General features: G+C 35.3%; 1 protein-coding gene across 1 annotated transcript in view; it reads right to left on the minus strand.

The window, feature by feature from the left end:
• GLDC (glycine decarboxylase) overlaps positions 1 to 16,445 on the minus strand; it is a 106,778-nt gene that overhangs the window by 27,301 nt on the left and 63,032 nt on the right. Inside the window, exons 16-17 of the mRNA XM_074282881.1 lie at positions 7,931 to 8,006; positions 2,750 to 2,875 (exon numbers count right to left, since the gene is read on the minus strand). Coding sequence (XP_074138982.1) covers positions 2,750 to 2,875; positions 7,931 to 8,006 — 202 coding nt within the window. The remainder of the gene's footprint in view (positions 1 to 2,749; positions 2,876 to 7,930; positions 8,007 to 16,445) is intronic.

Here is a 16,445-nt window from a genome sequence, read left to right on the forward strand (position 1 = left end):
TAGGGAAATAAAATAAAGAGGGAAATAAACCATTTGCATCTCCTGAATAGAAAGAAAATTGGAATCAGAGAATTTGTAATCTCAAAAATCATTTAGTCCAAACTCTTGGAAAGTCCAGAATGATAGGTAGGGTAATATGTCTTAGGTCACACAGTGAAGAAGAGCAGAGGAATTTGATCTCAACTTTAAAAACAACACCTTTTCTATTATATCCAGGCAGGTTGGTGGAGCAACAGATATGGCTCTGGACTCTGAAGTCAACAAGTCCTGATTTCAGATCTGGCCTCAGATATTTCTAGCTGTGGGGCCCTAGGAAGCTCTGTCTCTATTTCCTCATCTATAAAATAGAGGTACTAATAGCACCCACTATTCAAGGTTGTTATGAGGATAAAATGAGATAAAATTTGTAATCTTAATCTTAAAGTACTATATACATGCTAATTATTACTGTTATTATGACAATAATCTTAGATTTTTTTAATTCTTAAAATTGCCTGAAATACCATGAGTATAAGGACATCTTGACATAATTACTCCTCATAAAAAAAAACCACTGAAGAAAAATAAAAACACCTATTTTAGCTAGTTCTCAATAGCTTAAGTGGAGGAGGTTGAAGTGATTTGCTAAACAATTTGGGCACAAATCTCCCTAAAGCAGGATTTGTTTCTTTTTAAATCTTATTTTCATGGTGTCATGTGAGCACAGGACCCAGAATCAAGAGACCTGGATGTAAATCATGGCTCTGTCGCTTAACACTTTTGTGGCTATGACTTGGGCATGTCTTTTTACTAAGTCTCAAATCTTCATTTGTAAAACTCGGGAAATAAAAAAATACTTGTTAAAGTAGACTCTTATAAATATCTAAATACCCTAGACAATTCTCTAAGCCCATAAAGCCAGTTGGTCAGTTGATAAGCATTTATAAAGCACCTAGTAAGATGCCAAGCTCCATACTAAGTGCTGAAAATGCAAACAAGGCAAAAGACAGTCACTAGTGTAGATTAAATGCCTTCAATATGATAAAATATTTCTTAACTGAAAAGTTTCCTTATTAACCAAAGGAATCATAGGCCCAATTAAAAAAAAACCAATTGGATTATTATTATTATTACTGTCCCAATATTCCACTTCCCTTTTCCTTAGGCTGGTAGACCTTAGGTTCATGGGATAATTAAGGAGGGGACAAAAAAAATCATTCCAAAGAAATTATATCATATATTTGATGAAGGAGGGGAAGAAAGGAAAGAAGAAAAGAAAAGAAGAAAGGGGAGGAAGGAGAGAGGAAGAAAGAAAGAAAGAAAGAAAGAAAGAAAGAAAGAAAGAAAGAAAGAAAGAAAGAAAGAAAGAAAGAAGAAAGAAAGAAAGAAAGAAAGAAAGAAAGAAAGAAAGAAAGAAAGAAAGAAAGAAAGAAAGAAAGAAAGAAAGAAGAGAAAGAAAGAAAGAAAGAAAGAAAGAAAGAAAGAAAGAAAGAAAGAAAGAAAGAAAGAAGAAAGAAAGAAAGAAAGAAAGAAAAAAAGAAAGAAAAAAGAAAAAAAGAAAGAAAGAAAGAAAGAAAGAAAGAAAGAAAGAAAGAAAGAAAGAAAGAGAGAGAGAGAGAGAGAGAGAGAGAGAGAAAGAAAGAAAGAAAGAAAGAAAGAAAGAAAGAAAAAAAGAAAGAAAAAAAGAAAAAAAGAAAGAAAGAAAGAAAGAAAGAAAGAAAGAAAGAAAGAAAGAAAGAAAGAAAGAAAGAAAGAAAGAAAGAAAGAAAGAAAGAAAGAAAGAAAGAAAGAAAGAAGAAAGAAAGAAAGAAAGAAAGAAAGAAAGAAAGAAAGAAAGAAAGAAAGAAAGAAAGAAAGAAAGAAAGAAAGAAAGAGGGAGGGAGGGGAGGGGAGAGGGAAGGAGGAAGGAAGGAAGGAAGGAAGGAAGGAAGGAAGGAAGGAAGGAAGGAAGGAAGGAGAAAAACAGAAAGAAAGATAAAGAGGGGAGGAAGAAAGAAGAAAGAAAGAAGGAAAGATGGGGGTGGGCCAGCAAGGATGAGCAAGCTGTGGAATCTTCTCTTTCCCCTGGAAGGCAGCCACAGGAAGCTCCTAGGCTCTCACTCTAATAACCTGAACAGGCAAATCTATTCAACTGATTTTCTTCACACTCAAGATTCCCTGGCTTGCCAGGCTGCTGGCAGTAAGCAGATATCGTTGCTAAGCAACGCCTTTACCAGGGATTTGGGAGAGGGGAGGGAGGAAAACAGCCTGAAACTTTCTGCAGGTAAAGACTGAAATCATGCTATAGACATTTGGTTAATTTGCATAGCTTCTTTATTCCCATCACAAGTCTTGAAAAGAAGGTTTTAAAATGTCTGCCATCTTTAAAAGCAGGAAGGGATGAGGACGAGAAGGGATCAGAAGAGTATCCTTAGACTCCCAAAGATGAGATTCACTTGTTTATACAAAAGACTCCTTAAATTCTTGAATTAGAGGAGGGAGCATATTCTAATCTTATGATATTTCTCTAAACTGGAAAAGAAGAAGAGGAGAAAAGTCAACTATGGGCATGTTGATTCATGGCCAAAGATCCTTGCTGCCATTTTCTTATATGCTACTGTGGATTGTTGGCTTCTAATTTGGCGTCACTTTCCCAAAAGCTCTCAATATAGATCTCAAATGAAGTTAGGAATTCAAGGAGAGAAGGCCCTCTCAGAGTATCCAGTAGCTTCCCCCTTCTTATCCCCTTCCCTCATCCCAATCTTCCAGCAATAGTAGGAACCGTGCTCACCATGGCTCTGAGATGGATTAAGTCAATACTCCCGTTTTTGTCCACCTCCACTGGCTGAATTTTCATTCCTGCCATCTGGGCACTTGCAGGGTTGGTACCATGTGCAGATTTAGGAATAAGGCAGACCTTAGGAAATGAAAAGTGTGCAAGAGGAAGAGAAGAATGAAGGTTTAAGAAAAAGCTCCTTAAAAAACCCTTAATATCAATTTTTATAAAGTAATAATATTAAGAATCAAAGTTCATCCAGATGTGCTTTATACAAACAATAATTCATTGACCACTAAATAATTATCATTATGAGCTTTTTTAAATTCCAGTACAGCCCATTGAATGGTGTCTTAATGTTCTGTAAGCTATGAGCTGATAAGCCTTCTTGGTTACAAATTGTTTAGAGGCAAGGGAAAGAAGTAGCTTTAATTTCAGTCCCTTTCTCCTCATTGTTTTATTTTTCTTAAAGACAGCGCAGATGTTCAGAGTATTAGTACAACTCCTCCTCTCCCACTTCATCCCCTCCCACTTCCCTAGCAAAACTGTCATAGTGTTGTTTCAGTCTTTTTTCTCCATAAAACATAAAAATACAATGGAGGTAGACTGAAAAACAATGACTTCTTTCTCATAAGTTTTCTGCATCAAAAGTCTGTTGCAACCCGAGGGAATGAGTCAGCTGGTTTTTCATAAGTTCAAATTAACTTGTTCAAATATAACAGAGATAGAGGTATTCTAAATACAATTAATTAAAACCACAAGGCCACAAGCAAAATCTTTCAGATTTAAATGCTAAATCCATTGTTGCTTGAAAAGCTCTCCCTGTTTTGTGGGTTCATGTAAACACTAGTTAACCCTGGATGAGCTGAAAGTTGTGGGGACGAGAGAAAAAAAAAAAAAACAAAAAACAAAAAAAAAACCAGAAGACAAAATCTTCCAGTTTCAGCATACTGACTATTTAATCAACATTTATTGAACACCCATGTGCAAGGCATACAAATGAAGCTTCATAATGGCCTTATATTCAATAGCAAAAACAAAACAAACCAAAAAATCTTGAAAATGACCAGAGAATAACAGAATAAATTACAGAATATGAAAAAGCAGATGATCATGCCATAAGAAAAGAATACAAAGACATATATGAAAAGGTAATGAATGCAGAGTGAAGAATCAGAACACTATTATATTAATAATACATAATATTATTTATATAATATAATAATACATAATAGTATTAATATAATAGTGTTCTGATTCTTTTAATATTCTAATTCTTATAATATCAATATTATATATTAATATATAATATAACAATATTAAAAGTAAGACTAGAGAAAGAATCTGTGATTTCATCCATGTTAGAACCTTCCAGTGCGGGAACTCTCTCTACAATACAATGCTAATTGGTAATGCCCAAGAACCTGCTTGATGTACAAAGAGATTAGGTGATTTACCCAAGGTCACATATTTATTTAGCATCAGGATCAGGATGTAGGTCTTTCTGATCTAGAGACTTTGGAATTATTTCCTAGACCATTGTTTCCATCATGAACCCTACAGACTTTGTTCAGGGGAACAACTCATCAAGTTGGGTTTTATTATCATCCCTACTTCCAACCACTAATCAAATGGCCCCCACTGGGCAGTTAAGCCCTAGACTTCCAGGAAGAGCAGTCCTGACCATCTCTTCCCAACTACAATCACCACTTGCCCAGCCCTTCTACCAGCCTGGCCCCCACAACTGATTTTGAAGGCAATCTAACTCTCAGCACTAGCAGCTACTTAAAACCCAAAAAGAATATGCTCATTACTGACATCCTTGGCACTATCATATATTCCAACATCAGAAACAGAGATGTTTTTATAAATCAAAATGGCACTGATGAGCATGAATTACATACATGCTACTGTACCCTGAAGATCACTGGATCTTCTCCATCTGACTTTTAGCTGAAATCACCTATATTTGTTGTTCCCCCTTCCACCTCACTCCCTTAGAAAGGGAAAAACTATTTCACATTTTTTTTGTATCTCTAGCACTTAGCTCTGTGTTTTGCATAATGTAAAAAATGTTTTTATTCATATATTCGTTCCTGACTCCAAGATTAATATTCTTATCTGTCTCTTGAAATAAGAATAATGATAACAATAACAAGAGCAACCAATTGAGTTGTGGCACACTGAATAGAGGCCCAGCCTTGAAGGCAAAAATATCTGGGTTCAAGACCTGGCTTTTGTATTTATTAGATCATGTGACCATGGACAAGTCTCATTTTCCTTTTATATAAAATGGGAGTAATAATATGCACATAATATTGCAGTATCTGCCTCAAGAGAAGTTGTAGATTCAAAGAGGAAATATATCCATATTCTATAAATATCCATTTGTTATTAGTGTTTGGTTAGACTTTTTTCAAAAACATAGTTTATAAAGGACTGGGCTTGAACTCAGGAAAATACAGATTTTATTCCCACTCCTGTTACCTGATAAAGGACCCTGAGCTAAGTCAGAGTGACCATGTACAAGTCAATTAACCAAGTCCTCACCTATAAACTAATTATAATGTCTGTGATAGCTACTTCACAATTCAAATGAACTAATGTATATAAATATTATTATAATTTACAATTACTGCTACTGTTACTATACTATCACTTTTACTAGTAAAATTACCACTATTTAATTTTCCTCCCCCTCAACTAGTAACTGAGCATTTGCAGAATGTATGAATGAAGGCTGTGCTGGTAAATGTTTAATAAAAGGCCCACAAAAAGTAAGTGGCAGTGGTAACTAGGTGGTGCCATTAGGTTAAGAGAATCCTGGAATTAGGAAGTCTTGAATTCAAATTCAACTGTGTGATCCTGGACAAGTTACAACTCCATTGCTTCAAAAACAATGAATGGCATACATTTAAATATTATTAATCTGTTATTAGAATTTTTTCCATTTGTTTCTTAAGTCTAAACAATTAACAAAATAATAAATCAAGTCCTGAATCATAGTATTTCCAAAATTTTAAGGTATAAAAAGGTATAAATAAAATTTTAAGGTATAATAAGTTTTCACAATGAAAACTTATCAGATGGCTTCTCTGGAGCAGTTCTAATTGGTTCTAGCACACCCCTAGAACATACATTCATACACACATATATTTCCACACACACAAATCCCCTATATTTCACTAAGATATTTAAAAGGAACCTGGGCTGTTCCCTAAGCTATTCCTACATCATGTTTTTACAAAGGGAAGACATATTTCTTTCGAACCATTACAGCATGCTATGTTAAAGAAGCATATCAGAGAAAGAAAAAAAAAAATCCTCCCCAGCTGCGGTAGTGCACATGTCCTTCCTTATCTTTCCCTTTGACAACTAGAAAAGCCAGTCTCAAATGTGGCCTTTGATCTAAAAAGGATCGCAGACTTTCAAGTTTATTACATCTATTTTTTACAAACAAAGAGTAGGAATTGTTCCAGTTTTTTTGTGCTGCTGTACAAAACATCGTGTTCCTAGAATTGAGGAAACAAAAGACTGGATTCCTCTTACACAAGGCAGAATAAAATGGAACCTAATACAGCCTTAGTTATTTCTAATAGCATTGAAGAGAGTGTTAAAAGGGAAATATGTTATGCACAAAAAAAAGTTGTGGGGCCACAGAAGGTTGAACAAGAAAAAAAGAGGAAGTACAGGAGGTCCAGTGAGTCATAGGAGATTTTTCCTAAATTATTATGTCCTGCTCCAAACACAAACTGGCTCAGGTGACCCTGAAAAGTTACTTCACCTCAAATTGTTTAAGGCAACTCTCATGAGAGTATAAAATTGCTGAAAAGGTTACTCACAATGAAATCACAGATTGATGGGGAAAAAATTTAAGGAAATCCTTTGGTTTTCTTTCTGCAATCTTCTCTTTGGTTTTCCCCATTCGTGGGCATCATAGTTAGTTTGGAAGTTTTGTGAAAATATGATGGGAGCATGGAGTTGGATACAGTCGTCAGGGCAGTGGGTTATTAGGCAGGAGATCTTGATTCTCTTCCCAGCTCTATTACTAACCACTGATATGACTCTAGGCAAGATTTTCACTGATTTTCCATTACCTCACTTGTCCTTGGGGGAGGAGGAAGACTAGAATTAAGGCTTTGATTTGCTTTGGAATTCCCTAATTAGAACAGTGCTCTTGCTCAAGATATAAAAAAAATCCCAAATTTGTGATTAAAAAATTTTAATCAAATTTGGAGCAGTCTTTAAACTAATCTCTATTCATCAACCAGAGCAAAGCAATCAAGACACACATACTTACAAGGTCAGGAGAAGTGATCAAAGCAAAAATAGAAAAAGAAATGTTCTGTTTGCTCTTTACCTTTGCTTTTTAAGAAGGAAATTTCTAAATTTTTAAAATGTTTAAGACAAGCAAAATCAACCATGAAAGGAATAGTATGCAAATTCCTTCAGAAGTACACTCACATCTGCATGCATCATCCATTCACCATTGCCATCCCTCTCTCAGTTGCCACATTTGTAATCCTATTCATTATTCAATAGAAGCTCTAGCTAGGAATTAGTTACAAACCGATCCTACCTGTCCCTACCACATCTGAAAACTTTGGATAAACAATCCCCTGCCAATTGGAAATAGAATCCAATTACTGTTGGGGATTAACCAAATTCTATAAAAGATTTTACCACCTGCTGGCCTAAAAAAATTAGTCCTTTCTGCACAATACTGGCCAATCCCATATAATATTGGCTCACTAGCTCTAAACATTCTCTCAGGGTAATAGGAGGCCAGAGACACGTGGGGAGGTCAGCAAGGCAGGATAAGATCAAAAGCATTCAGAACAATAGCAAGAAAGAAAACACCAAAAAAAAAAAATATTCTCTTTCTGCTGAATATTCTGTGGGCATGAGCTCTACCTACCAGGAAGTGATTCCTTCCTTCCTTCTTTTACTCATTCATTCACTCAACAAATATTTGTTAAACACTTATTATGTACCCAGCACCATGCTGGCAGCCACTATAAAGGAAGAACAGAAGCAAGCTGATAGAATTTTGATTTGAACATACATTCCCAAATGGCCCCATGAGATACTTGGGAGGCAAGTGCCACTATCCCCCACTTATCACAGAGATTTGGGCAGCTTTATCCCTTTGCTGCTTCTCCCCTTCCCCTAAGCCCACCTCTTGTTCACACTCACAATTCGGTGATGCTCCCCTTTCCTGTTTAAATAAGCCTTGATTGCAGCCAACCCAGTATATTCTCCCTGGGCTCCACTGCAAAAAGAATAAAGAAAGAAAAGAAAGGTCAGGCTTTAGGTCTTTCTCATTTGCATTAATTCATTTAAAATTTTTCAACACATTTATGTCATGTGGGAAAGTACAGTAATAACAATACAGTAATGCCACCTCACAATATTCAGGTCATTAAATGGGACAACCTTATCTATTTGAAATCAGGAAATAATCTTTAAAAACCCTGAGAAACTACAATAATCTGTCATAGAGTGACAGCAGAAGATCCCAAAAAACATAAATAGGGTATCCCAAAGGTCTTAGAGTGAACTACTTAGAGTGAACTACTGACTATTATGAGCAGGGTCTGGGTTTATTCTTAATCTTATATCACTTCCAGGACCCACTCTACCTCTCTGCACATAATCATTCATTCAGACAACATTTATTAAGTTCCTATTATGTGTCAGGCACTATTCTAGGTAGGAATGCAAAAATAAACATGGAACAATCCCCAATAAAATAAGTTTGTTGAAAGTGTTCATTGATAGCCATTTCAGGTATGATCCTTCCCACAGACATGGATTTTTATAAAACTAGGATTTTACAAAGAGAGCAACTCATCCCAAGGGCTTTAACTAATCCTACAGCCAGCCCCAAACACCCAAGGCAGGGCTTAGATAAATCTTGTCTAAAACTCTGAACCCACCATTGTGAGATGTTTTTCCTGAACACTTCATGGATTTGTTATTGGGATCCCAACACACAAGGGAGAATTTCCCAAGATATCTTGAATTACTCTGTTAGCTTTGGCTTCATATCACAACCACAGCAGGTTTGATAGAGGGAGTGAATAAATGAAATCTTGACTTTTTACATCTTAAAAAATGCTGAGTACTGCTTTGAATCCTGAATTCTGCCATGTCTTTATGAAGAACACAAACTGGCCCCAAATCTGTAAAAGCTGTTCCACATGGTAGCCCTGGACTTAGAATCAGGGACCTGTCATCAATTCCCAGCGCTGTCACATTCTAGGGTATGACCTTCTAAGTCCTAATTTACTTGTCTGTTCAAAACAACAACAACAATCACCACCATCAGCACCACAGGAAGGATTATGACCCTTGAATAGTCTGCTTTACAAGGATGTTAAGAGGATCAAATGAAATGTTAGCTGTGATTATGATAATTATCTATCAAGCTCTCCAGTCAAGATGGCAGTGACTATATATAGTACATCCTTCAAAAAACAACAGAAAGAAAGCAAAGAAAAGGGGGGAGAAATATCTCCCTCCCAAAACACACAAGACCATTAAAAATAACTGACTATTAAGGACATAGGGACATGTATAATTTTCAGTGTCCGTCACAGTTCTTTGCACAAAAAGATGTCAAATCAATCGACCAGCATTTATAGAATGGAAAAGACATCAAAAGAAACAATAAAACTAAAGGATAGTTTCAGGACTGAATGCATTTTAAAATAAAATGGGATTTTTCCATTAGAAAATACTTTATGAGATTATGTAGTCCAGTCTTCATTTTTACAGATGAGAAAATTGAGGTCTCCCAAAAGGCAAACACTTTCCTCAAGGTTTCACAGCTAATCAGTAACCACTGGGATTTGGACTGACATACTCTTACTTCAAATCCAATTCATGTTCCACCAGGGCACACAGCCTCCACAAATGTACTGAAGAATTTATTCTAAATTGTTTAAAGGAAGCATTTTTAATACCCTGGTTCTAGGGTGAGAGGCCAAATAACAAGGATTAAGAACATGTCCTGGCAACATGGAGCTAATAGGATTGAAGTATAAAGTAGCTCAGTCATAACAAAGGCATCTGGTCTTCAATCTATCAGCATTTACTAAGTGCTATATGCTCGTGGGCACTGTGCTAATTTCTGTAAGGGAGATTTGATTTGTTTTTATTTTTCCTCTGAGTTTTTCATGTGATTTCTAGTAATTTTGCTGAGAAACTGGAAAAGTGAGCAAGTGAGGGCTGGAGGGAAGGTGAAGAACCATACATGGCTATCCAAGAAAGAGACAGTGAGAGGTATGGTCCATTAAAGACTTAAATGGAAACACTGGATATCTTTGGCCTTAGAAGCTCATAAACTTAGCAGCATTTCAAACTTCAGAAGTGGAAAACATGAATGATAACAACTTAAAAATGAAATGTGAGAAGCCAGTGTGCTAAAACAGTCTGTCAGAGGGATTACTAGCTCCACCTATGGATGGATAAAAAGAGAAAACAAGAAAATTACTTCATATTTGCATATCACAAATAGGAATATGTTCAGAGAAAATAACATATGTGGAGAGAATAGAAAACAGAGGAATAACTTTTAAAAATAAAATGGTAAAGTTTTTCCTTTAGGCTACACTTTCTCTAAATACATTGGCTCTAAAGTACAATGAAGAATGAGATGACATTTAAGACATGGAATAAAATGTTGATCTTGGAGCCAGGAAAACTTGGGCGCACATTCTTGGCTTACTGGAGACTCACAGTAGGTGAGTCTCAAGTTTGTTCATCTATAAAATAGAGATAACAATTGTATGACATGCCTCAAAAGGATTGTAATGAGATAGATTCCAATGAGTAAGTAAAGCTCTTTGCTTTAAAATAGTAAATGCTTATAGTCAATTATTATTATATTACTATTAAATATTATCACTAAAACACTAAACATATGAAGCAGCCTGGCATTGGAAGTCGTGCATTTGAATCTTGGCTCTGAGATTTTCTATCTGTATGATAGAAAAACTGTCTCTCTTTCCTCAAATTATTATACATTTTAAACATATTTACATGTAAATATATATAATACATATAAATATACATATGCATGCACATTATATATAGTATTTATGACATTGGTTTTATAATTATATTATAATAAATAATTAGTATTAGTAATATAATATTATTATAAATAGTTATTACATAGATCTTTATTTACATCCGTATATATTATGTGTGCATGTATAGATACATTATATACATAGATGTGTGTATGTGACATTATTATGCATATGGTTTTCAGTTTATATATGATATCCCTAGAAGAATGGAAGCTTCTTGAAAGGAATTATTTTTGTTCAGTTTTTGCACTCCTAGCATCTAATATGCAAAGTAAGCACTGAACAAAGGCTTGTTGGATTGAATTGGGCCAGAAGTAGTGCTAAGATGTATGACTTAATTTCCCATAAAATGACTAAATTTCCCATAAAAATCAAACAGAATGATAGTCGAATTCTAATCAGATCTTTTCACGATACTCTTAGTGAAAGTCAGGACCAAGCACTCCTCTGGTATTATTCCCACATCTTTCCACCTCCAGCCTCCATCTCTGATACCAACATTTATGGACATTGGCCCCCTCTTTCTAGTGACTCTGATACAAGCCTCCTTCACAATCGCCATCTTCTACAGTAAGATAGTAACTGTGAATTGAAACAACTTTGCGCTTAATCCTTCCTGCAGCCTTTGCTGACTGATACATTTTATTCAATGTCAGCTCCCATAAAGCAGGCTCAGGCTTCATACAGGGCCATCTGTTAGGGCTGCTTTCTTGGAGGGTAATTTTTGAATTGGATGAGATGGTCTTTAAGGTCTGTTTCAACTCCGAGACTGGTTCTGACTCTGTGATTCTTTCAAAGATCTCAGTTTGTAATTTTCTTTTAAAAAACAAAAACAAACACCTCTATCAAACACTCTCTCCAGTATGAGTCACTCACAGAAGGTGTTTACTGCTTTCGGCTCTTTCTGCCACAAATATTATCCCTTAATTATATCACAGATTTCTAAAGTGGATGAGTCTGCTTCCACACCATTCAACATAGGATAGACCGTTTGGGAGAAATTGGAATAAGTATGAGCAGACTGTTTTAGGCAAGTGGGACAGGATGAAAAACAGAATGTTAATTCAATGTTCTCAGACAACTCTTTCCACATAGCTAGTAGCGCCAATGTGTGATTTCTAGACTCAAGTTCCAGGTGTCTAAGTTAGCAGAAAAATATATGTCTCCTTAGCTTTCTTTTTCTTGTGTTTTTCAGCCCTCAGGTACAGTGCATTACATAGAAATAGAAAATCTAGAAATGGGTTTCACTTTGATGCTATATTTTAATATTTATTTAAGCCCAGTATGGATTCAAGATGATATATTATCATATTTTAGTTTGGTAATACATACACACAAAAATATGGATATATGTGCATTTTTTTCAGCATACAGTTGTTTAAGAATATGGTATTTGAGAAAGAAATTTGGATTTCTGGACTATCACTTAAAATGTTGGGATGATGGGCTCCTAGTCAGAAACTGAGCAAAACCAGTAAAGACTTAAAAATATTGCATGTACCACTTCTAGGCCTATTCCTCAAAGAGATAAAAGAGGGAAAAGACCCATTTGTTAATATATATTATATACATATAAATACATATATTTATATACATACACAAAAACAGACATATTTTAAATGTGTGTATATGAATGTGTCAGTTCTTTTTTATAATGGCAAGGATCTGAAAACTATGAAAGTGTCCATCAATTGGAGAATGGCTGATCAAATCATGATGTGTAAATAGAAAGAAATGCTACTACTGTGTTCTAAAAAATGAGTGTGTGACAGTTCAGATAAACCTAAAGACATATGAAATGATGCAGAGAGAAGTAAACAGAACCAGGAGAATAATTTCTATGATAAGTAGAAGAAATTCTATTCTGGATATAATTCTTACCAATAGACAGGGTCTGATCATGATGGTGGAGTGATAGTGATTACAACAGAAATGACTACTCCAGAGTTTGTGACAGAAGTGAAGGAACATAATACCTTACTGTGTGTGTGTGTGTGTGTGTGTGTGTGTGTGTGTGTGTGTGTGTGTGTGCCTTAGATTTAGTAAGAACAGATATCTAAGGTTCTGAAAAAGGAAAAATATGAACCCATGGACTAAAATTCAGCCCTAGAGTTTTAGCCAGGATGAATAAGATCTCAAGAATAATACTTTTAAAAAGAAACAAAACAAAAACAAAAACAGAGAGAGAAACAATTCTAATGAGCACAAAAGGGATTTTGTCTAAAGTGAGTCCTCTTATACCAATTTGTGAGAGTTGATTGTTAAATTCTCAATGTGAGCATTTACACATGGGAAACTGGAAAATGGTACAAATCAGGTCTATATTTACAGTTTTGTTGATGACTGATAAAGACACACAGGGAAGTCACCAGTTATTTCAAATGTTAAAGACAATGTACATAAGATAGTTGCAAGAATAGATTATGGAGGATAAATGCAAAAGTATAAAATGGACTTCTAAGAATAATGCCATTCAACTCAAAATGAGTTGAATGAAATTGATCATTGATGGCAGAAGAACCACCATTTTTCTAGCCACCCAGTTTTACAACTTTGGAAATATATTTAACTCTGTTGTCTCCCTCACCTATTATATCCAGGCAGTTGTCAACCCTTGTTGATTCTTCCTCTGCAACATATCTCATATTTGTCTTATATTCACTTATACAAGCCCAAACTTAATTCAAATATTATCACCTCTCACATGGCCTTAGGACAGGCATTTAAGTTTACTCCACAATATGCTTCTCTCTACATTTATATAATTGCATTCTCTACCCATTTGTCTAAGTATGAGCCAAACTATACCATTTCTATTTTCTATCTCTGTACATTCTCACAACCTCTTCTCTTCTCCATGGCTTCTTTTCAAATCTGCTTTTCAGTATCTCAGGTTCAATTTCCTCTGTGAAGACCTTCCTGATACCCCAGATAACAATGCTCAGTTTTCCTTATGTTCTATTTATTTGTGCATGTGTTTATCCCTTTAGTAGAGAGATTTTTTTTTTGTCTTTTTATTTCTAGAGCCCAGTTCTTTACACATGGTAGTAGTTTTTAAATAAATCTCTGATGATTAATTATCCCATTACTTACTACCTCTATAATCTTGGCCAAGCCACTTAACATCTATGGGTCTCAATTTCTCCTTACAATTAGGGAGTTGGACTAGATCATCTCAAAGCTTCTTTCAGCTCTAACTTCTAATCCAATGACCATCCTACACTCCACTCTTTCATTTTCATGGAAAAGAAGGCTCATCCTACTACAAAATGTCATCTAATCAAGTTTTATCACCTCCATGTTAGATGATGAATCCCATTTCCATCCTCAAATCATAAAAATGATGAGAAGGAAGCTCAGAGAAACAAATCCATTTCCAGTTCATTTATCAATGGCAAGACCAAGAAGGGAGTAAATTTCTCCTGGTTCCTATCTAGCAGGATGTAGAATAATACCAACCCTGTGATTCTACAAAAGAGTAAAATGTCTGACCACCAAACAAGCAGGTCATAAGTCAACGGCTACTTTGAGGTCTCTATTCCAATAGGGTACTAAAGATGCGTCCATATTTAACCACTAGAGGGCAAAGTTTCTTCATTTTTTTTTTGTACCTATGCAGGAAAAGTTTTTAAAGATTACTGATATGAGGACAAAGGACTTGGGGTAGGGCAAACTCCAGATTTGACACTTGCTAGCTTTATTAAATGCCCTCCTCTCTAAAACAGATCACAATATCCCTACTCCCTACCTCCCAAGGTTGTGATTAAAAAGACAACAACAACTAATTTTATAAATCTTACAGCCTAGTAGAAATAAGAACTAAGCTAATTATCATAAATGCCATTTTCAGTTATAGAAAATAACAGCAATGCCCCAATTGATAAATGATCAAAAGATATGATCTGTACCCCTAGGGCTATAAATTCATGCATCTTTGACCTAATAACATCACTATTTGACATGAATATTAAAAGAGTTTTTTTTAAAAAGGGGAAATGACCTATATATACAAAAAATATTCATAGCAGCTCTCAGGGCAAAAAAAAAAAAATAGAAGTTAGGAAAGAAGTGAATTTGAAATTGAAATTTTTAAAATTTAAAAATAAAAACAAGAAACATGGGGGAAAGAATAACATTGAACTCTACTATATCTCTCAAAAAAAAAAAAAGATAAGCAATCAGTTATAGGAGACATGTAGATGGCCTCTAAGTCTCATGTTCACTATTGTACTAGCCATGTGAGGAAAAGTAGAACACAAAGTCATTCTTCTAGCTCCTTCCATGTGAATCTTTGACTTTACTGGACCATTCTGCTTTCCAAGATAGTGTTCCATAAGGAAATTCATTCATTGCCTAATAGCATGGCAATTGAGCTAGAATTGCCTACATGAAGAGAAGGACCTAAGGCATCAAACATTAATAACTTCCATGCTCAATTCCATGCAAGAAAAACTTCTTCCTAGGTTATCTGAAATTTCAAATCATAAATCCAGAATATCTGAGTCAGACAAAACTGTAAGGAAAGCATAGGGATCAGATCATGGGCCTTTCTCATTTTGCAGAGAAGAGAACTGAAGCCCATCACACAGGTAGATGTTGGGAGAGCCAGAACTACTACCTGGATTATTTATGCTAGAAGAAGAATGGGGTGCGGAAAATAACAGCAAGACAGGAAGTCAAGAGGACTTAATTCAAGTCCTGACTCCAGCACTAGTTAAATGATCGAATCACTTAACCTCTTTTAATTTCAATTTCCTTATTATTTTTTGTAAAAAAAAAAAAAAATGGCATAGCAATGCTTAATTTCTTTTCTCATAACATTGCTAAAGTACTCTATTGATAAGTAGCTTCCATATGTCTAGCATGCAAAGGTTCGCAAAGTTTTATAGACACTAATTCATTAAAGCCTCACAATAGTCTTATGAAGTAGGCACTGCAAGCATTGTCACCATATTAAAAATCCAGTAACCAAGAGGCTCAGTGTCCATGGTCAGATTTGTCCATAATCACTCAGCTAAATAAGGCAGAATAAAAATCTGTCTTCTTGCATCCAAATGAGGTATTCTCTCCACTATACCACAAAGGGAAAACCCTTTCTTAAGATAAAAAGATTACAATCTAAGAACTAGCTATCATCCAATTCAAATATGTCTCTTCCTTTAACAACTCCCTTCAACTAGTACAACACAGAACTGAAGTCCAGTGGTTTGCAGTGAGAATAGAAGGATGAGAATAGATCTGTGATTTCAATGTTATTGGCAATTCCCTTTATTGGTGTGGGTTTGACAGAGGTAAACCCTGAAACTGTGTCCCCTTTGATCTGTAAAAGAAGGGTGATTGGGGTCTCAAGCTCTTTCCTGGGAAAAGCAAACCTTTCCCAGTTATCTGACCAGAGATGTGGTCACACCCTCTACTGAGATGAAGATTAATAGGAGACTACTCTCAGTAGCTCACCTCCTAAAATAAATTATCTCTTTTCTATTAAAGATCTAAGCCCCAGGTATTGACAACATTGAAGGAACCTCATTCGATTTTGAATGGAAGCCCAAGCCTCAGACAGCTGATTAAAGACAATTCTGAACCCTGAATCTTTGCAGAAGTCTGAAACAGGA

The sequence above is a fragment of the Sminthopsis crassicaudata genome, chromosome 1 (assembly GCF_048593235.1).
Source record: "Sminthopsis crassicaudata isolate SCR6 chromosome 1, ASM4859323v1, whole genome shotgun sequence".
NCBI classification, from domain to species: Eukaryota; Metazoa; Chordata; class Mammalia; order Dasyuromorphia; family Dasyuridae; genus Sminthopsis; species Sminthopsis crassicaudata.